Here is a 23,440-nt window from a genome sequence, read left to right on the forward strand (position 1 = left end):
AAACACAACTACATCAAAAATCATAATAAATATCAGTGGATTAACATCGTCACTACACCTCTTCACAGTGTATACAATAGACAGGTACTGTCAAATTGCTGTAGACCCAGGGCCTGACCTTGACCATCACCAGGGTGAAGCTTGAGCTAAATGCATATTGTATTTTACCAATCCTCACCCCGCAGAGGGGTCGCGACCCTGGGGTCCAAGTCACCCCACCAATCCGCTTATCCACTGAGCCTGGCATTAGTCTTGATTTACGTTTACTGACATGTTATTAGCTGCTCCATCACTTTCACCTGTCACACTGTCAATCAATGGGGATCCACGGTGGGAATAGCATTTGAATCACATTCTGTCCACATTGGCTCATATATCTCCATGGAGACGCTGACAGTGGATGAGCAAAGGACATCATACCAGGTATCTCGCTGTGCTGTCATGTCAGCACTGTGAATGTTTGTGCATCACATCGTGATGTGTAGCATCTTAATGTGGATTGGGTTTACAGATACAGTTTTTCCAGGGGCAAATTATACATTGAGAAAGTAATCCTCTTTCCCCTTGTTGGAACTTTAACATATCTAAGTAAAGTAAAGCCTGGACAGTGATAAGTGTTAAACTGTCATTAAACAGTGCCAAAGTTAAAGGATTTTTAACCTTTATGTAACGCAGCAATTTTCCAACTGAAATTATCTGCTTCTAGATACACCGCACTAAACACTGTGTCGCCTGTGTCAAGGGTACTGAGATATCTCCTGAGAATCCTTCAAACATCATGAGCAGCACCAATTTCTGAGGTGTTATGATGAGGCAGGATGACTTCTCAGACATCGACCTGCTCCTCTCTCATAGAAATCAGTGGACATCTCATAAGTCTCTGGGCCCTGCCCGCTCCTCCTCCTCCTCCTCCTCTTCCATGCTCCTCAGCTGAAGTGTGCAATTTCACACTCCAACGTCAAACAGCCGGTCAGAAGGAAAATGTATGACCCACCCTGGCATTTGTCCTCATTTCTCTCTCAAATGTGCAAACACTATTACCCTTGGGTTATCTTAAGTGGTGTGGTGAAGATTCGCAGCCTCTCCTCTCTTCTCCTCGCCAGACACACCATCAAAACGCGACAAGCTGCAGGGATGGAGCGGGGGTAAAAGACGGAGCGAGGCAGAGGGGGAAAGCGATGGAAATGGAGCAGATGTTTGTGTGGCTGTTGATTTGTGGCCTGATAAGGGTGCTACACAGGCAGCTGGAATTGATGGCTTGTTAGTAAGGACGGGCCCCTCTGTGAGTTGTTTTCAAAATGATTGATTTACAATAAAGTGGCTCTGGGTGTGTGCATGCAGGCAGAACTGATGCAGATCGATCCCACTGAAATTGATTGATCAGCCATTTAGCTTGGCAGTGTGTTTACCGAACGAAACCGAGCAGGACTCTCCTCCAGGCATCTCTCCCCCTATAAAGCAAAGGAGAAATGCCACCTCTGGGCCTGTCACATTGCTTTGGCGGTGGCAGCAAAAACAAGCCATATCAGAATATGAACCATAAAAACGTAATCATACAGTGAGAAACACTGGCATAAACGTTTACGATTGTGTACTTTATTCTGCTATCAATGTGTCCTTCTGCGACTTGGAGATACTACGCCTTTAAAAATAATGACTTGCGTGCTCTATGCAAGGGGAGGAATACTGTTTGCCTTATCGCAGTGTCACATTGAGACTTTCAGGGGGAGTCGTAGAAATAACTAATAACAGTGGATTTCAGTAAACAAGCAGCTCGTTCTCAGTCATACTTATAGCTGACACAATAACAACCTTTACTTGTATTAGTATTGTTAAGATGACTATCATACATAATGTAGAATAGCCCTCAAGTGTTAAAGTGCCTCGTCTATGGACAGTGTCTTTAGCAATTTTTCCAAACAGTGCATACAAGGGTCTCCATGTACATTTTATAAGGAGTTATACTGATGGATATAGCACAAGGACAATGTTTACCATGTGACCTCTGTGACTTCTCCTCACTTCCTCCCTGCCAAAACAAACCTCTCCACCACTCTGCTAAGGACTTAAATCACCTGTCCTCAGACGCCTCATCCTGTTATTTGGATAATTGCCAACAAGAGCAAGCTTTTCCATTCTCTCGACAGCATGCAGTGGCACCATCATGTTCCTTATTAACAATTTTACACACTTGGTCGCAGCGAGAGGGTGTCAGAATGCCAATAATATTTACCGTCTGCTGTGCGGGCTATTCAGGGGAGGTTGAGTGTTGCTGATTGCCCTGACAGAAGCTGACAGCACCCTGAACCTGAGATCCCTGCAAATCGACTCAGCAGAGTGTCTTCTTCTCAAGGCAGCAGGGTGCGCCCGTGGCCATGAACCAGGTGATGGAGCACAACACCGTTCATGTGCTAGTGAACAAAAACACAGTTAATCTTTCTCATCTTTAAACACGCACTGGCTGATAGAAGATTATATATATAACAAAATCAACATCACATAGCGTCTAAGATTAGGCCTAACATCAGACCAAGCAGGAGAATCATATTAAAATAGTGGATTTTAAAGTAGTAGGCTACTATATAGATATATTTTTGCTGGTTCATTTCCCCATTGAAAATTAATTGTCTGTTTGAGATGTCATTATGGGTCATTTAATAAATCAATGAACTACATTGTTTGCTATGTTTAAAATAATTCTCCAAAAGAGCTGAGGGGCAGGTATATGAAACAGCTGTCTTGGGGATTATTGAGCCTTGTCAGTCAATCCATCCAGTCTGTAATGATTTCCATAACATTGATGCGAAAACACGTTGACACCAATTATAGCATTTTCCTTTGACCCCCGACGTTTTTGACTGGAGGTGTTAAACATCATATTTAAGCACAAACATGCACACCTATACAGTACACACACACACACACACACACACACACACACACACACACACACGTGATTACACTGCATCACCTCAAACATATCAATATCAGTATGTGTAGCTGCATATGCGTATAAGGGAGTGTGTTTGTGTGTGTGACAGAGAATGACAGAGAGAGAAAAAGAGAGATCCAAAGACAGCCCCATCCCAATTCAGCCATGATAATAGTTTCCATGACAATGAGGCACGCTCAGCGTATCAGTCGTGGCCCAGATAAACAGTGATCCTTTACGAAAACAAGAAGGTCATTACAGCAGCTTGTCAAATCAATGCCCAGTGTGTCCAAGTTGATTAAGACATCTCCCCTCAGCTCTGACACTCTGTCAATAGCAGCAGGCACACAATGCAGTGGTGGGTGGGGGGCGGTGGTGCTGTCTGTGGTGGAGGATTCATGTGTGTGTGCGTGTATGCGTTGGAGGGTGTGGGGGTGTGGGGTAGGGGGTATACTCACGCGCACATACACACACCTACGCAAACACACACACAGCACTCAGATGATTGGAGTGAAATACCCATCAGTCAGGGAGCCGAGGTGGACTAATGATTCCCTGTGCTGCCTATTAGAACTACATGACAACTCAATCCTGCTCACGGAAAGAGAAATGGAGGAGAAGGGGAGCAGGGATGAGAGGGGGGGATGCAAGGAGGGGGTGAATAAAGAGACAGAGGAAGAAAAGAAAAAGTGACCTTGTAGCAGCATCATTTGAGACTGAATTAAATTGGCAAGAGCAGCTAATCTTTACCTGGGGGCGATTAACAGAATTAAAGGAGAACAACAAAGGCACAGGGGTTGGCTTTTCAATTTTTTCTGCCTGCCACTGCCATTTGAAATTTGTGTTGAATGTCTGGAAAAGTTGGTGAATCTTCCTCCCTAAGCCTGTCGCTGATGGTTGGCTTTTCTATCTGACACACAAACAATAGCAGACTCCTGGATATGTGGAATGTCATTACAACTGGTTTATCATATAATCAAGATGTTAGAAGACGAATTAGACAGACTGCGTTGTTGCAAATCATTATTCTGATATTACAAATAATACAGGGACTTTCATTATTTGGTAAAACATTTTTTTAAAAATGACATCTTTACACTCATGTACAATCATTTCTTCAAAAGTACAGTAAAAAACTTTCCTTCATTGTGAAATAATGGGATGCTATTAGTAGGAAGTGAATTACTTCAAGTTTAGCCTCTGCACTTGGTCTCATAGCCTGCTCTCTTCTCACAGGCTAATCAATATGTTTGGAAAGGCAGACAAGGTTAGGCCTATCAGCCTGTCTGAGAGAAAAAAAAGAACATCGCTAATACCCAAATGCGAAGGTTCATGGATAAAGTTTACCCACACATGGAGGAGAAGCATAACAACCAATAAACCTTTAGCTCAGGGACATTCAAACTAACTTTAGTGAGTAGCTCAATATTTTGTGCTATTGGCATTAAATCACCATATGCATATTTGAAATGGTGAATGATTTGTGTAGTTTGGTGTGAGAACAACTCTGCTTTGACTTTAGTAATACTTAACTTCCAACACAGAAAATTATTGTCCACATACAATTTAAATACCTTTTTTCCCCCAGTCTCTGAAGAGGTTCTCTGGGATAGCACAGTCTGTCTGCCTGTCTGTCTGTCTGCCATGTTGGTCCAGATTAAAACATCTTAATACCATTAACCATTTGATTTTATAGAGACATTCATGGTCCTCAGAAACTGAATCATATTGACTTTGGAAATCCCCTTACTCTTCCATAAGGTTAACATTTGATTTAAGGTTCCTGATTACTCTACAGGCACTGTGGGTCGCCTTCCATGGAGTCCTACAGTAGCCCAGAAGGGGAAGTGGCTCTAGACAGGCGTTCGCGTTTTTCACGTGTTTCGTGGCCACCGTAGTTTCTCCTCCACACTTAGAAAGGGAGAGTTAAGCGACGGATGTGCTAGATGCCAATAAATCCTACACAATGGACCTTTAATTATAATTTTAGAATGCAGGGTTGTATCTTTTAGATTGCACTTACTTTTATGCTACTAGTAAAAACAAAACAAAAAATAAAACCAATAAATTCTCATCAGACACAGCTGTATTTTGAATTTGGAGCTAATTAGCAAATGTTAGCATGCTCACTCACTAAACCAAGAAGGTGAACATGGTAAATATTATACCCGTTAACCTTCAGCATGTTAACATTGACAGTGTAAGCGTGTTATGTTCACATATATGTGATATTAACATTTAGCAAGTACAGCTTTACAGAGGCACTAGCATGACTGTAAAATATATTTTTTAATTCTAGTATTAAACAAATCTATAAATGTACTAGCAGTATTGTTTGAGCCTTTCACTTTTTATTAGAAGAATCAGACACAGCTTAGAATTTGTTATCTGGCTGATTTAATTGTGATGGGTGTTTGATTAGAGTTGCATCACCAACGAGTACTGATGACGTTAGTACCTCAAATTCATTGCTTTTTTTAAAAACAAACTAAACTAAACCCAAATTATACTTTAATACTCAATTTCACATATTACATGTAACCAAGTCGCTACAATAAAGAAGGCAACTGAAAGTCAATAAGTTCCCTTTAAATGCTATCCACCAACAGCATATACTTAATACATGAGCTCCCTATACCGCTGACCACCAATATTACTTCCATAAAAACAAGATTGGCTGCAGTAAATAGCAGCTCACCTTCAGAGTATTCATGATTCAAGGATTTCATTTGTGCTAAGCCATACCCAGGGGAGGTGGGTTGGATCTCCATGTCTTTAAGAATGGGCCCAGAACAAATGTGCCTCACCTTTTCCTCACAATTAGTCACAGCCGTGTGTCAAAAATCGACTGCCTCTGTATGTCACTGTCATCGGCCAAGGCCAAGTCGAGCCGTTTGAGAGGCTGCCCTCCAGAGGACCCCAGAGATAGGATCGGAGCACCGCAGGAAATACCACCAAGTCTGACACGCAACACAACACACTCCTCCCTCAGGTCACACCACTGCGGGGCCCATAACGTGTGTATTCATATGAAATATATGAACATTGTTTACAGTTCAAAGACGTTCATGGGAAATATTCTCTTCTGTTTTGAAGAGGGGAGTGTAATTTCCGCATGGACTTCACATGATCATCCACAATAAGAGTCACATTATACTGCGGCAGCCAGAGTGTGATATCACTAGTAGGTGCACATCACTTGGCTCTATGTACAATACGCTGTTAGCTCAAGTATTCTCATGTGCCTCAGTGGCGTCATACAGAATTGCCCATGTGAGAAATCATGTGAGTGTCTCCTGAAGGTTTTTTCTGGTCCTTGTTCATGTCCACTTGTCAGTTAAACATACACACACAAACACACTTATACACAATCAGCATTTCCACCCTCAGGAACTGGTTGAGCAAAAGGAAATGCCAATATTTCCAGGAATTGAGAAGAAATTGAAATGATGGTTCTTCAAAGTCTTCAAATGGCTGATGATTTGTGTCATGTTAAGTATTGGCTGTATGGCTTCAGGGTGTGAACATTAAAATGCAAACATTACATGTCTTCTGCCATACCATTCTGTATAATTACTGTATGCTCTCTGCCAAATGAATATAGTTGTGGTTTTAATGATGTAGCTGAAGAAATAAAAGAGAAAATGTTTCTTTTATTATTCATCTGATAACATGCAGGCATTGGGAAGTACTGTATTTTAAATGTTTCTTCTATGTAAATGTGTTATTGTTAAAAGAAAATTTTGAAAAAGTGATTGTAAATCAGGAACAAAGAGTCAAAAATTCACTCAAAAATTGCATCAAACAATGTTTCACTTCAAAACAAAAACAAAACAAAAACATGTTGCATTGTTGTTGTACAATATTTAGCACTGACACTGACAATAATTAATATTCATGAGACTGCGACTTTGCAGCCCCTCAGGATGGTTAAATTAATTATGCTAACAGGGTCATTTAACTGCTTTATTCAAAGCAAGCAATTCTCATGCAATAAATGACACAATAATTACGCACACAATCTAACAAGATGACAGTGACAAGTGGAGGAGTGACACACTCATCTCCATAAAGTACAAAGAACACATTTACACACATGCAAATACACAACAAACAAAAAAACTGAAGTAAAATCCATACAGGCAAGATGAAAGAATAACAAAAACAACGGTTTTCTACTGCAGCTTTTCTCTCTATGAGTAGTAAATATGATTTATTACTACGTGTTATTATTTAGCGTTATTCATCTTCTCTGTCAGTGCACACAGAGGGGTAATAGAAATGCCAGCAAGGTGGCTGATTTACTTAGTAAAATTTTCATATCAAGGCTTGCGAGGCATGATTGGAGTCTGTAAGAGTAACGGGAAATCATGCATTATGTAGGCGAATCTGACACGACCTTGAGACTTCTCAGCACAGACCATATATTACCATCAGAGCGACCTTCCTGTCCTGAAGATACATCTGATGTGTTTAAGGCTGTTTTACAATGCATTAGGAGGGCTTTACATGTGCTGAGCTCACTTTATTTGCTCATACATTTCACAGGAAGAGTTTAGTGTCAGGCTGATGGGGACCATTCACAGTGACTGAGTCACTTGTCGAGACAAATGAGCCCGCAGAAACAGGGCGAGGCGGTGGATAATAAGCATTTCAAAGCAAATTCCCACTTTTCCTTTTTTATTTCCCTTCAATATACAGCACATTTACTATTCAGTGAAGCTGTGCTGATTCCAGCTCATCATGTATTCTCACCTGCTGCAATTGATTGACCTGCATCTTGAAGACAGAGAATGGATATAATTTTTCCCACCAAGTGATGGGGCGTCAGGATCAATATTCTCACTGTTGGTTAAGCTTTTGCAACCTTTAGAACATCAGCTTTGATCGATCTCTCTCACATAATTGTCTTCATTTTCAAATCAAGTTTTTTTTCCCTTTTGTACATGCCAATGACATTTGGAATGCCTCATGGTCTTGCTATATGACCCATTCAAATACGCAGTAAAGGGCACAAAGCACAGATTCATTAGCATGTTACATTTATTGTCCATGTCTCCCTCTTTCCACTCTTCACCCCTGTGGTATAAACATGTGAGAGAGTGAGGCCATGTTGTATTTCCATATAAAAAGCCCCATAATTATAGGGGGGGATGAAGACGGTTGTTCCCCTTATCAGAGGAAATGATAAGGGAGTACCAGGCTCTGTGAAAGAACAGAGTCCATTTTGATATAATTGGCAGTGGAATTATTTATGACATTAATTGCCACATTATCGACTGGCTGTCAGCTCCTGTGTCAGTCTGTCCATCTTTCTTAGCAGAAAGAGCCAGCTCAGCCTGGTACCCACTGACAAGCTAATTACTACAGCACAACCCTGAATGACAAATGTTACTCATCTAAGACTGGGCCCGGAAATAAGGGCCACTTTCCCCCCCTTTGGCTTCTCTGGATCAAGTGAGACAGCAGTGTGCTGCCAAATGTCTTCAGGTGCAGGAGGGATAGAGTTTTTATGTCAGAGAGAGAGAGAGAGAGAGAGAGAGAGAGAGAGAGAGAGAGAGAGAGAGAGAGAGAGAAAGAGAGGGAGGGAGGGGGAGAGAAATTTCTAGAGCCAGGGGGACAGTTAAATCTAAATCTCACCCCATCCTGTTTGCTGCTCTGCTATCAGTGGCCAGTTGTCACTCATAAAGACAAGTCCTTTTTTTCTCCTTCTGCCTCCTTGTAAATTTGCATTAGCTCATGCCAATCAGTCATCAGACTGTGGGCTGATATGTAGTGACGGGGTGATTGGTCCTTAGTTCTTTTGACAGTGAGTCACACACAAGTGTGCCTTTTGGGGAGGTGAATTGCGCTGTGCTACCAATGTAATACAGAGCTCAAAGATTTTGTGGTATGTAAATACATTTTAAGGTACCCAAAATCTGAAAATTACAGTATTGTGCCACTTTACAGTACAAAATACACTATGTATTATATGTAAATGTACATACTATACAAGAAGTCTGTGTAATTCACAACTGTGTATAAGTAAGAAATTAATCAAGACTTTTACTTTTAAATATTTCCAAAAATAACCAATATTCCAAGAGCTGTCTTACCATTGTTTGCATTCGTAAAAAGGTAGGTTCAAGGAGGTTCACCATTTCCTGGTGGTATAAGTGTGTCTATCAACAACACACTCAAAAATCTTGCTTTTATTAGATTTCCAGTGTGATGCCCTACCTGGTTATAATTAGTATGTAGCATGAAATCAACCGATAAATTGAACTAAAAATGTTTCGTATTTGTTTTTTATAATAAAAAAAAATTAATACTACAAACAAATGAAAAGGAATAACAAAAATTCACTACTGTGTGCAGACGTCCAGCCGGGGCTCACACAAGCCTAGATGCACACAGAAAATATGTAGGTACAGCTTTATCTTTTTTTTTTTGAGTACACACACAGACACACACACGCTGGCTAGCAGAGGAGCCCGCAGGGCTACTATAGCAGAATGTCACTGATCTGCTCTGATGAAGTGGCGTGCCATTTGTTCAGCCAGGAAGTTCCCAAGGAGCAGCAGCAGTGACGGAGCTCAGGGTCAAGGAGGGCATCGCCTACAGGTAGATCTGTGGCTCACACCTTAATTAATCTACTGTCCGTGATGCCAAGCATCCCATTCATCCCCCGCATGCACAAAGGCACACGTCAAGCATATGTCAACCCGCTCCAGCACTCCCCGCCCATCCCATAATGCAGTTTGTGTTGGTGTGGCAGCTCGGGATGTGTCCCTGACGAGGATAGGAAGTGACACACACCAAACTCGGTGTGTCCCCCAGCCAGCTCCGGTGGCTCGAGGCCTGTCAATTCCAGCTCCATCAGTGGCACTGGCTCAATGGCAGTGCCACTGACACATGTCACAAAGTTTTAAATGTCTGCTCTTTTCAGCAGGATGGCTGGGCGCGCGCCGCAGCCAGGGGAAGGATGACATTTTGTGTCGTGCGGGGGGAACTTGTTGTGGCTCCCCTCTTCCTGCCTCCTCCGGCTGTCAGCCCCAGTTTCCTCTGAGCATATCAAAACACAGACAAATAAACCTTGTCATTTTGAAACGCCGGCACTAGTGACCAGGCTCCTGAACGGCATGTCAGCTGGAATATGGTCACAGTCCTGTAGGAAGTGGTGTGTGACCACATGCAAGCAAGCATGCATACTCACACGCACACAATCTTGTAAACTGGCACACATGTTTAAGCTAATAGACATAAGAAATAAACAAATACAGGCACAGTGGACTAACATTGCATGAGGCTATCTCTGACCTTTCCTTCATCTGTCTGTGGATGATTGACATGCTGGACTGAAGCTCAACATGGTTTCTTTCAAATCCCAAATAAAGCAAGCCTCTCCCCACTATCTCATCACCATGGTTCGTTCAGCTACTTCACCTCTGAGGAGGTAGGAAATGTAATCGAGACTTGACATAAGAGTCAGTCAGGGACATCTTTTTTAACAACGTTTGCAAGCGTAATGACAAGTAACACAGGGCTATTATCATGATTGGCTCTATCGATAGGCTCACAGGAAAAAATATTAAACGTTATTAATGAGATGGACATTTGATCATTAGGAAACAGTGTGTCGTGGTAGCAGAAAGAATTAGTGTGAAAGCAGCAGAGTACCTTAAGCTCTGTATCAATTTGACATGAGAGACATGTTAGTTCAACCCTTTTAATCACTTGAAGACATCCTGCTAATACAATTTCATACACTAGATCAGCTATATCACATTATTCATTCATGAAAAAATATCAGATTGGAAGGTTGCATGGAGCACTTTAAATAAGATGTTTTAAAATGTTGGCACGTTACCATAAGTGGTTGTGATTAGGAATTAAAAATCACAATAAACAAAAACCATGATGATTTTAAAGTATTATAAAATGTAAACATTAAAAAAAACAAACAATGCATTTAAGTACATTTTAGGCAATAGAGTCAATATTCCATTAGGTGAAATGTTTATGTGTAGATGATGTCTTACAGTTTGTGCATATGCGTCACTGCAGTACAAATAATGAAGGGAATATTTGGTTCTACTTTATTTGGATACTCCGCATACAGATAGCCCATACGAGAGTATCTGTCACATTTCAACAGCTTATTAGCTGAGATTCAACAATTTAACTGTTTCACAAATAAAGGTTTGGTTAGGTTTAGTTGTAAAAGACATCTTGGTTAAGGATATGTTCATGAATTATCATATGTACTATTTAATTTGTTAAACATCTACAGACAAAGCAAATGTTTCAAATACTATACAGATAGTTTATAATACTATAAATCTTTAAGCACACTATCCAAATAAAGAGTTACCAAATATTTCAGTACGGAATAGTTAACTGGCTAAAGAGTCACAGTGGGAAAGGCAAAAAAAACAACAACATAACAACCATACTTGGAATGCATATTTGGTTACAACTCTATTTTTCATTAAAGTTGGGACTGGAATGTTTTTGACTTGCATTTCAGATGTCTCTTCCATGAAATATATATGCTAACATATACACACTAGAAACAGCAACTGCCTGAATCATTGCTCAGCTATCAGACAGAGAGACACAAAAATAAAATTAATTCAATGAAAGTCATTCAAACAAACACTTCCGCACACTAAACAAGGCAGACTGATCTTGCTTCAAGTCTGGACTGAAAATCTTATCTTATCAGCTTAACCAGGCTGTATAAACCGTATTCTGTCAAATTCTTTGTCTTGATGTCTTAATGTTTTAAACAGCAGTTAGGTGTGTGAGAGTGTGTGTGTAAAAGAGAGAGAGAATGAGAGAGATGAGACCATGTCAGGCCCCAGGTGTGTGACCGTCACCCCTTTCACCCTTGATTAGTGGCGGTAGTGGATGGGTGATCCATCATGGCTGTCAAAGAAAGGATGCAATTGGTTGGGTCTGTTTGTCACTGACTGTGCGTGAGAGAGAGAGAGAGAAAGAGAAAAAGAGATAGAGAGACTGTCCTTGTGTGTGTGTTGTGTGTGTCTGGAGTTGTGCGGTTGCTGATCCTTACAGGCAATCATGTCAGTGGGAGTGTCATGTCTGACTCTGACTCTAAGCTGGAAGCAGGGAGTCAGAGGCAGACACAGCTCAGCAGCGGAGGCCGTAACTATGGGGCTGGAATACAAACTTTAAAAAAAAGAAGACACTTTCCCCTTACATAACCATAACAATATCTTTTGATGAAGATTAAATATTTTTTCCAGAGGGAGAAGACGTGACTCAAATATCACTAGTGGTTTTAATAAATAAGAGATTGATTTGATCCTCTTTTCTTCTGTTAACATCCATTGTCATTCATGTTCCTCTTTACACCCGACCAGCTGTCCATCAGAGTTGATCGTTTCGGATGAATCTGTTGCCTTCTGAGTGCTTGCCGTAGTAGACATAGCGGCACTTGGCGAATACCCCTGAAAACAGAATGAGAGAAAGATCAGATGAGGTGTGGGTCACGCTTGTAGTTTTAAAAAAAGAAATAAGAAAACATTTATAATTAAAAACTGAAAAAAAGCATTTAAACATATGTATCTAGATTTCTATATTTATGTAACTGTAACATCAATATGCAGCGACCATTTGGGACTAGATTTGTCTCTTGGAATATTTCAGTGACAAACATGAACTCGGATCACAGATCAGTTATTCCTATAGAAATGTTTAACTACATTCACATTTATAATTGTGTCTAAGTGTTTGAAGAATAGATGAGCAGCAGTGTTCCCAACCTGTGAGGCATGACCCTCACTAGGGATCACAAGATACATACGAGGTTTATGTGTAAATAATGATATGACTTTTCCTCATGAACAAAGAGAAGAGTTTGTATCAACACAGTTTTGCTCGTACCACAGTAATAAAAGATTATTTGGATCTATTCAAATCCTGTAGTATATTAGTGGTAGTAGTCACAATATACACTACAAAACTGGCACTCTAATAATGACTGGACCTTAAGTAAGACTGCAGGAGAAGACCACAGAATGATGCCAATGCAGGTTTCAAAAATGTGAAAACAAGCCTTAAAGTTTTATGAGACAGCAAATGCATTCAATGTGTTTGTTAGACCCTTAAGGACACATACAGTAAGTTTTAGTGAGAAATGTTGAATGTAAACAAAAGCATGTTTGTTTACTACTGTAAAAAAAAATTCCCCAGGGTAGCTTTAGATGGCGGGGTCTGGGTCTGCTCCTTGTAGGGGATGAGAGGTGTTGCTGGAAAGGATGAGCGTCTTTTTCCAGAGAAAGACCAGTATGGCCTCGGGGCAAAGTCCTGACAGCAACAAGCTCACGGCCACCCACGAACAGTACACCCGCAGTTACACACACGCTGAACCACCACAAAAAAGCAATTATCAGCTTAACTGTCAGTAGGCATGGGTGTGGCGTGTATTTGTGTATGTGCAAATAAAAGGCTAATAAAGCGACTCTAGATAATATAGATCAATTCTGGAGAAAAGAACTTGTTACTGTTTACCACTTATACAATATCTTGCCATGGCACACTAAAGTAAGACATTCTTTATTTTGATTTGCTTCATGAGAAAAAAAACTTTTCTCTCTTATTATCCCCTGTCCAGTTGACAGGTGGGGGTCAAAATACTTCTCCTGATTTCCACTGAGATTAAAGTGCTGCAGCTAATCATACTAGCAAAAAGACTCAAATGGAAGTCGGTAAGAGTCCATATGCTATTCCAATTCATCCGAACAAAGGAAAATGTCTTTAATTATCCCATAAAAGAGGTTTATACATAATATGCCCTATATCTATTTTACAGTATAAAGAGTGTAAGTTTAGGAAAGGTAAGCTTGTGGAATTGCATTTACAGAAATCATTTAACCAAAATCCTGAAAAAGAAGCCACATGCCCTCTATGCACCTCAGAGGATGAATCCAAGATGGCCTGCAGTGCTTTCTTGTTGTATGTGGTGTTGCCGGCCAGGGAGAGGGCTGCCCAGAGCACTGTGGCTAGTCTGCTCTGGCTCTGATATCACAGTGCTCCCACTGCCACTTGATGAATGTGGCGGGCTGCAGCTAGGTGTCACCTCTCGCCAAATGAGGCAAGGACAAGTGGCATTAGTGCTGTCAATGATCCTCTGACAGCAGAACAGATACAGCTTTCGCCAGGCTTTTTAAATAGACATCAAGTGCATTATAGGAGGAGGGGGGGGGGGCCAGGCCTGAGACAGGGCAGGAAAGGAGAGACTTATGGGAGAGGCGGTGTCGCAGAGGGATGAGGGGTGCTCCAAGCGCTAAGTCCAATCACATAATCCAAAGAGACATTGTCAAGGGCGGGAAGAGAATGGCAACTAAGTGACAGAAAGCAGAGACGGGGACAGAGATACTGGTGCCATATTAGTGCCAAGCATATTCTGATGCCACCCTCAATTCTAACCAAACCTGACACATCGCTCTCTTTCCCCCACTCTCTCTGAGTCTTCAAAGTAGGCTCTACCAAGTCACACACACACACACACACACACACACACACACACACACACACTCGCACATATAAAGTACGCAGACGTACACACAAAAACACACACACACACCAGTCCCTTGCAGCAGTAGTGGGTGTTCTGTCAGGCGGAGGAGCAGTACAGCAGCAGCAGCAGCAGCAGCAGCCCACAGGCCCGAGGACAAGCTCAGTCAATCTAAATCTGGACTTTGTAGTGGAGCAGTGCTCATTTCCCCTCATAGCCCAGCTACTTGAGGTGATCCAAACACTGAAGTGTGAGGAGCTGTCACCTTCGATAAAATCCGGGACCAGCTCCATGCCTGCCTGTTCCCCCGGTGTGTGAGGGATACATATACGTGTGTGTTTGTGTGTGCATGTGTGTGTGCTTCTCTGACAGTGAGGAGGTTGTGGCGGAGGGGTGGAGGAAGTATTCCAGCTGCCGTGATTTGCCTGGGGATATAGGTGCCACGGCTGGAGACTGGGCTTGACACCACAGGACTTGGGGTGTCTCACAGTGCTCTGATCACATGGGCGCCGGGGCCTTTCACATATTCACAGCTTACCCGGCGAGAAACTCACTCTCTCCAGGAGCAGGGCCCTTAAAGAGATTACCCACTGAGGAACCAGAACCAAGGCTCCTATAAGACATTACCTAGAGGGGATATATTTGTAGGTTGCGACCAAAGCCTTTCAGGGATAACCTTCACAGATGAAGGAACTAAAGCTAAAGGCCCCTCAAGCCTTCACACTCTGCTGAGCTCGTCACTAGCCCGTGGGGACTGAGAAGGAGTGCAGGGAACACATTCTGAGATTCTCCAGCACCAATCAGAAAGCTCTGGCGAAGTGTGACCTGTACCTCTCCAACAGCACTTTAAAAAAAACAAGCTATATCTGTGATCAAAGGAGAAGGGAAGAGTCAATTAAGGAAACAAGCAGAACAGGTGAGGACGGTGAAAAAGTGAAAAATGTTAAACCAAAGTGCGTAAATGTGTTTCTTAATTTTCTGTGCAACCTGGCTCAAGCTCTAGATACATTTCAGCATTACATTAAGCAGTGTGCTTTGTGCATAAACACATTCTAGTTCACTGCGCTCCCTTCACAGCGAGAGCTTGCTCTTATTACGGGAGAAACCATGAGAAAGATGGGGTGGTTGGAGATAGAGATGGGAATAACTAAGCCACACTCACTCTTACATAACGCCTTCTGAGGCCATGCTCGCGCCTGTGGGGTTCCGCCTGATGAACTGATATTTAATAACAAGTGGTACAGTGCCAAACCTAGTAGTCCACGATATCCTCTGTGTATCCTAAGCCATGGATGAACACACTTGAATCAACACCCACACTCTCAACCATATACACATTATCACAAACCCATACACACTTTGATCTCATGCACACAAACACAGCACACAGTGAGAACAGTAGGAGCAGCCATTAAAGTGACAGATTAACAAAGTGATGTGGAGGCTAATGTTTCCATCATGCCCTGGTGGAGGAACAATCAGGCCTTTGTTCTGCATATGTCACACAGCACCTTGTTGTTTTTAAGGGGAGTAGCTATGCCTCTTGTCTTTATTAAAGGACTGTGCAGTCTGTATCTTGTATCTTCCTCTTAGTGAATGCTGCAGTGTAGGTTCATTGTCAGACAGTCGGGTCTTTTCAGAGCTGATTACCCAAAGCATGTGTCCTCTCTACGGGGGCTTGATGGGCCATTCTGCCACAGTGTGAGTAAACCAGCTGTACAAAGCCTCCTATGTACAGTGCTCCACTTTGAAATCAACACATATCGTAACAAAAGTTTTTTTTTCTTCTTTTGAATATATCATTTTTATTTATAAAGTATAATCAATAAGGGTAGGGAAGAAATCCGCTCTATAAATTACTAAAGCCGCTAAACTAATCCTTGCAGACAAGAGACAAGAGAGTTCTGGCAAAGGTGCAATCAATGATACTTTATTGCCTTGTTGTAAAAAATGACCATAATATATATATAAACAGAGGTTAGCAAGTTGTTGATCAATACAGTGTCAGTCACTCAGTAGTTCCTGAGATTTTAAGGTGTCTAACTGCAGCTGTCCAGCTCACACTCTTGGTTCTAGTGGGCATATTTCTCACGTTAGACAGATAAACAACTGAATTGCCTACTGGCAAAGAAGATTTGTATCTCTTAAAAATGTGTTTCCACTGGGTACTGTCTCAGTTTCCAAGGGCACTTGATATCAAAATGAATTACAATTTAGTAGTAATGTTATTCCTATTGAACAAATAGCAGCAGTCAAGTGTCTCATGGATATTGCAAATCTACATGCAAAACATGAAACAAACCAGAGTGTGGCCAAGGCATTACACTACCCCAGCACGTTAAAGGTTAGTAAAAGATTAAATAAGAACTTTGGTTCTCGGGTCAGTTTGAGTCTCAAATTGTCCAGTATCAGTCGGGTTCTGATGGTCTGATCTTAACTACATAGGTACAGGCCAGGTTTAGGTCCATGCTAGTTGGGCTACAGAGAGCTGTGATGTGGCACGTCAACAGTACCACACAGCACATGAAGTATAAAATACTGTATATAGCTAATATATTAATGTGGAGTGCAGGTCTAGATTCAGTAGTACTATTTCACCTGAATGTATTTTTTTTATATCTTGATAATTCCAAGACTGTGGGTTGTGTAGATACAGGTATTTTTCTACCTTAAAATACGTTTCTCCTTGCCAGTTGAAGAACATGTATCACCTGACAAGAGAAAATGTCACACTACAATTTCCTGAATGTGCCAAGAGCAAAAGCAAATCTAAAGTAGTAGTGTGGGTAGTGTAGTGTGTGGGTGAATATCAGTCAGGTAGTGACATTGAGATGTTGTAAGCTTGTCAGCACTATGATTCCTAATTGTTGCTAATGGATAAAATTGAGTCAATTTTACATACATGGACTGCACCTCTAAAAATAACTAAAAACATTTTGTTTATCAGGTGAATATTTTGTCCAAATCGTGATACTTAAGGCTTGATTCCACCGGGGATGACTGCACTGCATTCCGCTGGAGGCGATGGTGGCCACACTAGACAATCCATGTGATTCCACCAAACAGGCTGCAACGTATTTCAGAAGCTCCCAGAAGTTGCTCTCCACTCTGCTCCACTTAAAAGACGCACCAATTCTACTTTTGTTGGAAGCCGCATCAAGCTGAACATAGCAGATTGAACCGGGCAGGAAACCAGATACAGGAACAGCATAGAGAATCCGGACAATTTTCAATATAAAACACCCTGTACAGATTCCCAATCATAAATCACACAAAAAAGGAACCATTTGAACCATGTAGCCTTCCTACCCATGATAGAAGCACAAAAATCAAGGAATGATGTTTATAACAACACTATAACTAGGGCATCTGTTCATCTGAGTGAACATGTAGAGATTTCTAGCCATATTACAACTCTGAATTTAATCAGCACACACACAATTATGCATGCATGTACACACTTACAAAAGAGAGAAAGAGTAAGAGAGAGAAGGAAGATGGAGTGGTTTTAATGATTGTTCCCTGCATACAATCAGCTTGACTCTTTTCAAGGGCCATCAATATGTCACAGAAAGACACATCCGATGGATGTAGCTTTTAACATCAAGGTTATCTATTCTCGGCATGAATCCACTCCGTCTACTCCTAGTTTCTTGTCCTGCCTCCTTTTCACATCTATCCTCCCCTCTCGTCTCAACTGCTTCCACTCTGTCTTTCTCCTTCTCCACACTCTTTACTCTCTTATTTGCTGCATTTGATTCCTCTCTCTTGCTTTGTGATTGCTCTTGTTTGCTGCATTTTTTTGCCTCCACTCTTTTTCTCTCCCACCCTCTAGTTTGGCCACTTAGCCAACAATTCCATCAGTCCTGCCATCCATCAGGGAAAAAATGCTATGAGAAAAGCCAATTAACAAGGCAATTACACTTCCTGTATTATCTCCAAGGGCTGAAATAACACTGCTGGGCAGGTGGGGGATGGGGTCAGCTAGAGCTGGGGGCAGGCATCCATAAGAGTTGGTGCGAGAGTGACTTATGAGCTTGGGGTGTAGGCTGCTGTGCGCCAGGGCTATTATTGTGGACACGATCCATCTCCAGCTGTCCTTTTATCAGTTCAGCCCAACGTCATGAGATGGAGTCGCCACCTCTTCTCTATAGGGAGGCCTGCAGATAGATAACCCCCCTGCGTCCCATAAACCAACAGCCAGTGGACTGTGATTCAGCCTACTGAGAGGCGGGCTGGCACTCACAGCACATTGCCATGGAGAAGAATGGAATTGTTTTACTTAGTGTTGGTATGCTGGATATGTGTGTCAGTATGTGTGCGTTTGTTAATTTGTATATTTTCATTTTTGTAAAGTGATAGTAGCAAGTAACTGAAGTGTATTTGGGTGTCTTATCGTATATAGGAATATGGATTTGCTCTGTGCTTGATTTTCAATCAAATGCCCACTGAAATCAATTATGTGACCAAAACTGGGCTCAATTTGACCAAAAGATGCAAGCAGGAATGGAATGTAAGGCTATGTTCATTCCACATGCAATCTAGCAGTAAAGTCCTTACAGTAAAATGCACTACAGAAACATAGAAATGAACCGTAAAAACTTTGTTCTAAGGTAAAGCAACAACATCCAGTGCTTCCCCGATGTTGTCTTTGTAAAAACATGGTGACAGTTTATGGTACTTTTCTTCTTCCTGGATCAGCTAAATTGTCTAATTTTCTCACTGTATTATAGCATAATAATGGCCAAAACACTGGTCTGTTATTGAATATGCATTTCTGCTAAATCAAAGATATCCACTGTGTATTTTTGTTGAGTAATTTGCAGTTAACAAGCTGAGAAAATCTGCCTTAATATGAAAAATAACCACAATGGTTTGTCTCAAGCCAGCCAGAAAACGTACTACCTATCTTCAGTAATACTACTATCTATCACTTGGTTTAACAAATGTTTGCTCCATTTTGTGTGAAAATCTTCTATAATAACAGAGTATACTGCAATGCTTGTAATGGAACTTTGTTTTCAAAAAAAGCACAATTTACTTATTTCTTATACTTGACCATAACAAAGAAAACACAATTTATATTTTATTATTATTTATTATACTTCTTCTACTGTGATGCTACTTGTATTGTTTTTTGTTTTGTTTTTTTTTACATCATTATGTCATACAAGTATCATAGTCATAGTGGGGGACTATAGTCCTGGTATTTTGGTAGACTGATTTTCAATGATTTGGTAGTATATTGTATTATATACTACTACTATTATATAGTATGAAATTAACCAAACAATAACCTAAAACTGTAAACACAAACTATATAGTCAAAATATATGCTTACACACGTGTGAGTGTGTGTGTCAGTGTGTGGCAGTGAAGGACACAGAGAATAGTAGCAAAAAAACAGAGCAAGAGAAAATGTCACTTAAGTAAAACATATTGATGGCACCAACATCCGGACCCTCTTATTATCATTTTTATGATGCACATTTCTCACAAAAGAAGTGAAGGCTTAATATGACATGTTGAAACTTACTCCATCTTTAGTCTACTAATAGACTCCTCTGTCAATTAGTTAACCATTTTAACAGCTGAGGTGTCCCCCATCTCTCTTGGGTCTCAAACAAAACCCATGCATGTAACTTTGAAAATGAAAGTGACATTTCTCCTCTCCCAATAAAAAATATTTAGTCCATTAAACATAAATAGCTGTCATTATGATGCATGCCCTGGGCTCAGGCCTTCCCTGTTCCCCTCCTGGCTGTTTACTGCGGCCAAACAACTGCAACGCCTGCATGTTCTCAACTTCAGCGTATTGATTAAACTTTTAAATAGCTGCCATATAACCCTGGGACATCAGGAAGATTAATTTGCGTCAATGTTCATCTGTAATTCATTAGCCATTTATACTCTCCACATCCACACAGACTATCAGGGAAATGCGCCCCATTTTTCACCCAGGCAGAGGCTGGGGAGAAGGCAGAAGGAAAGAGGGATGGAAAGAGGACAGGAAAGACAGGAAGGAGGGGATTATACTGCCTACAACAGAAGAAGTACTCTAACGAGCCAAGACTGCATAGCAAGGCATAAAGGACAGAAAAACATCCAGTAGCTTTCAATGAATACTAAAAAAAACAAACAAAAAACATGCTTATATATGGTGCCATTTCATAGAAACATATGAAAGGTACCCACTATTAGCTATCAGTTGCTGGCATGATTATAATTTGCAGCAACAGTCTTGGCTTAACAAATAGCCCTCACAATGATATGCCTGTCCATCACACTGGAGAAAGACAACATTCCTGTTGCTTTCTCTGTTGACATTTGATGAGGCTCGGACGTCAGACTTTCCAAATACTTCTCACCAGGCAGCCTGGCATGTTGTATACTTTCTGTCAGTCAGTGGTTAGTCTGTCACCCATTCAAACATCATGTTTCTCCACCACAGTATATATACTAACACACAATGTATTCAGACAAATTCCAGTGCTGTAATTCATTTTGATGTGTTGTACTTTTGCTTCAATTGTTGAAGCACAAACGTTTATTAGGTGTTTGTTATGACTTTATAGTTTGATGTGGAGTGTTAAATTATTGGTATGGAAGAATCCAGCACTGAGATTGAAGAACTGTGTGAATGATTAAGATAAAACAACAACAACAACACACACACACACACACACACACACACACACACACACACACACACAGTGGGCCAACAAAATAAAAAAGTGGGAGTGTGTGTGGGAGATGGAGAGTTGAAAGATTTGCTATTGCCACAGGCTGATAGGCTGTCAGGGGGAGGGTGCTGGGTCGTGGCTCAGCCAGTTGTGATCAATACCAGGTTGATTTTGCCACATGATTCTCCTTAAAGTGCAACAATAACACATTCTATATGTTTTTCAATGCTTCAGGAACTGAAAGCTACTATTATAGAATAGGCTAGCTGGGCTGCTATTACGGTCAATATTGACATTATAAACAGAGACATTTAATTACAGTAATATAGAGAAGAAAACATACATCAATAGTTAGACATGCAATGGAGTGCATACTGTATGTATCTGTTATGTGTTGAGCTTATTGGCAACATTGGCTCACGTATGACAAATGACACTCCATCACTGTCAGTTCACTAAATGGCTATAATCAAACACTTTAAATTGAGGATGGCATTATTCATTGATGGGTGAATTACAGTTATAACCAGATGAATGCCTATCAGTCTTTGTACTTCCAACTTATGAAGATGAGAAGGAAATTGAATTCTGGGGCACATAAATTTTGACTGAAGAAAGAGATTACCGTTGTGGGGGGTCTAATGAAAAAAAAAAATGGTGAAATTAATTTCAGTGGCATTTATTCCACATAGAGCTGGGAGAGAATGCTGGTTACAGTAGCTCTGGAGTCTGGAGATAAGAGGAGGATGGTGTAAGGAGGGGAACAGTTTACAAAGTCCTAAGTCCCCTTGGAGCGCCTTTCTTAAGGCTTCTTCTAGCCAACTCACTGACAACAAAGAACTTGAGTATGAAAAAAAAAAAACTCTACTGTAAGCACAATAATGACAAGCTGGTAATTTACAGCTAGAGTTATTGAAAGGGTTCGTCTACCCTTAAGGGCACATGAAACCACTAATGACGCCAGTAATCATAAGCGCTCATTTTCTCCGTCAACATGTGGATCACAAATCACCACACATGCACACCACACAGCCTGACACTGATCGATTGTGTTCTTCATTACACCCAGGATTTCTAATTAAAAGAAAAGCACAGATAAGTGGTTCAAACCTCTGACCGAAATAGAAAGAAAAAGTGAAAATCGCAATTAGAGGTTTGGCTGTGTTCAGTAATGGTGCCGTTAATAAGAGCGGCTGGTGAGTCACTCAATGAAGGTTTAATCACTGGGACAGGATTCAATAACAAAAGAACATAATATTAATCACCAGAGAGTGATAACTTCACTGTTCATCTCTTTGACATTGGAGGAAGGGATGAATTAATGATGCTCTCCATCCGAACACATTAAATAATAATTATCAGGCAAAACAGCATGAAAGGGACTGCATAATGAACCCCATTGTCAGGTCAATTACAACCACATAAAACTCTTCAAAGGGAAGTAGCTTGTTACTAGATAGCCATACTAGAAAGGACAGCAGTGGCTTTATCAGTAGAAGGTGCTGGGTGACCTATTCTCTCTGATATCAGGGCTTAAAATGTGTTGAGGGGTTGAAATACAGTTTATACTTAGAGGGCACAGAAACTCTGTCTAGCTGAACAAACCTACTGTAAAAAAGCTTGAAGCGTTCAGCGAGGCGTTCAGTGAGGAAAACATCAGAAATTGGTTAGCAAAATATAAATGGCACCCCAATGACAGTGTTTTGCTGGCTCTAAAGCAATGTCAGTCGCTAAGTGCCATGTTAACTAAACTCAACTACACAGACAATGATGGACTTCACGCATCAGTGGACAAAATGGCACCTCGCTACCTGTCAGTGGCAATTTCCATCAAATCAAAGATGGCCAGCAAATTTAGCCATGAGAGGAACTGCTGCCAGTTTTACACACGCATGCAGAGATAATACAGGTGTGCATTGTGCAGTATTTCCTTCCTTCGTCACACCACAACATTGACAATGGGTGTTTCACAAAGGTCTTGCCTTACACCAGGCACATACGGTTGTCCTCTAACTTCGCTTTTTGAGCTAAACATCAATTACCGCATGGCTGCTACCACTCTGAGACACTCTCTTAAACAAACAGCCTGGCAACCTCCAGCGTGACACATATCAATACTAATCTGACGTCTTGTTCCACAGTCGTTCCCCTCAGACCCTGGCTGGCTGCACCTGCCTGACCGGAGTGCCCAGGGTTGGCTGTACTCCTTCACACTTCTTTCCCCTGCAGACATCAAACACTTATTACTCCCCATCCTGGCCTTGCTAACTGACTGGCCTGTCTGGGCCACACAGGGACCCC

General features: G+C 41.2%; 1 protein-coding gene across 1 annotated transcript in view; it reads right to left on the reverse strand.

Moving 5' to 3' along the window:
* Positions 1-10,629: 10,629 nt before the first annotated feature.
* The window catches only part of lrmda (leucine rich melanocyte differentiation associated), a 199,071-nt gene continuing 186,260 nt past the window's right edge, over positions 10,630-23,440 (reverse strand). Inside the window, exon 7 of the mRNA XM_051376457.1 lies at positions 10,630-12,387. Within this exon, the coding sequence (XP_051232417.1) occupies positions 12,308-12,387 (80 nt within the window). The 3' untranslated portion in view covers positions 10,630-12,307. The remainder of the gene's footprint in view (positions 12,388-23,440) is intronic.

Source organism: Dicentrarchus labrax, unplaced genomic scaffold, assembly GCF_905237075.1.
Source record: "Dicentrarchus labrax unplaced genomic scaffold, dlabrax2021, whole genome shotgun sequence".
In the NCBI taxonomy this organism is placed as follows: domain Eukaryota; kingdom Metazoa; phylum Chordata; class Actinopteri; family Moronidae; genus Dicentrarchus; species Dicentrarchus labrax.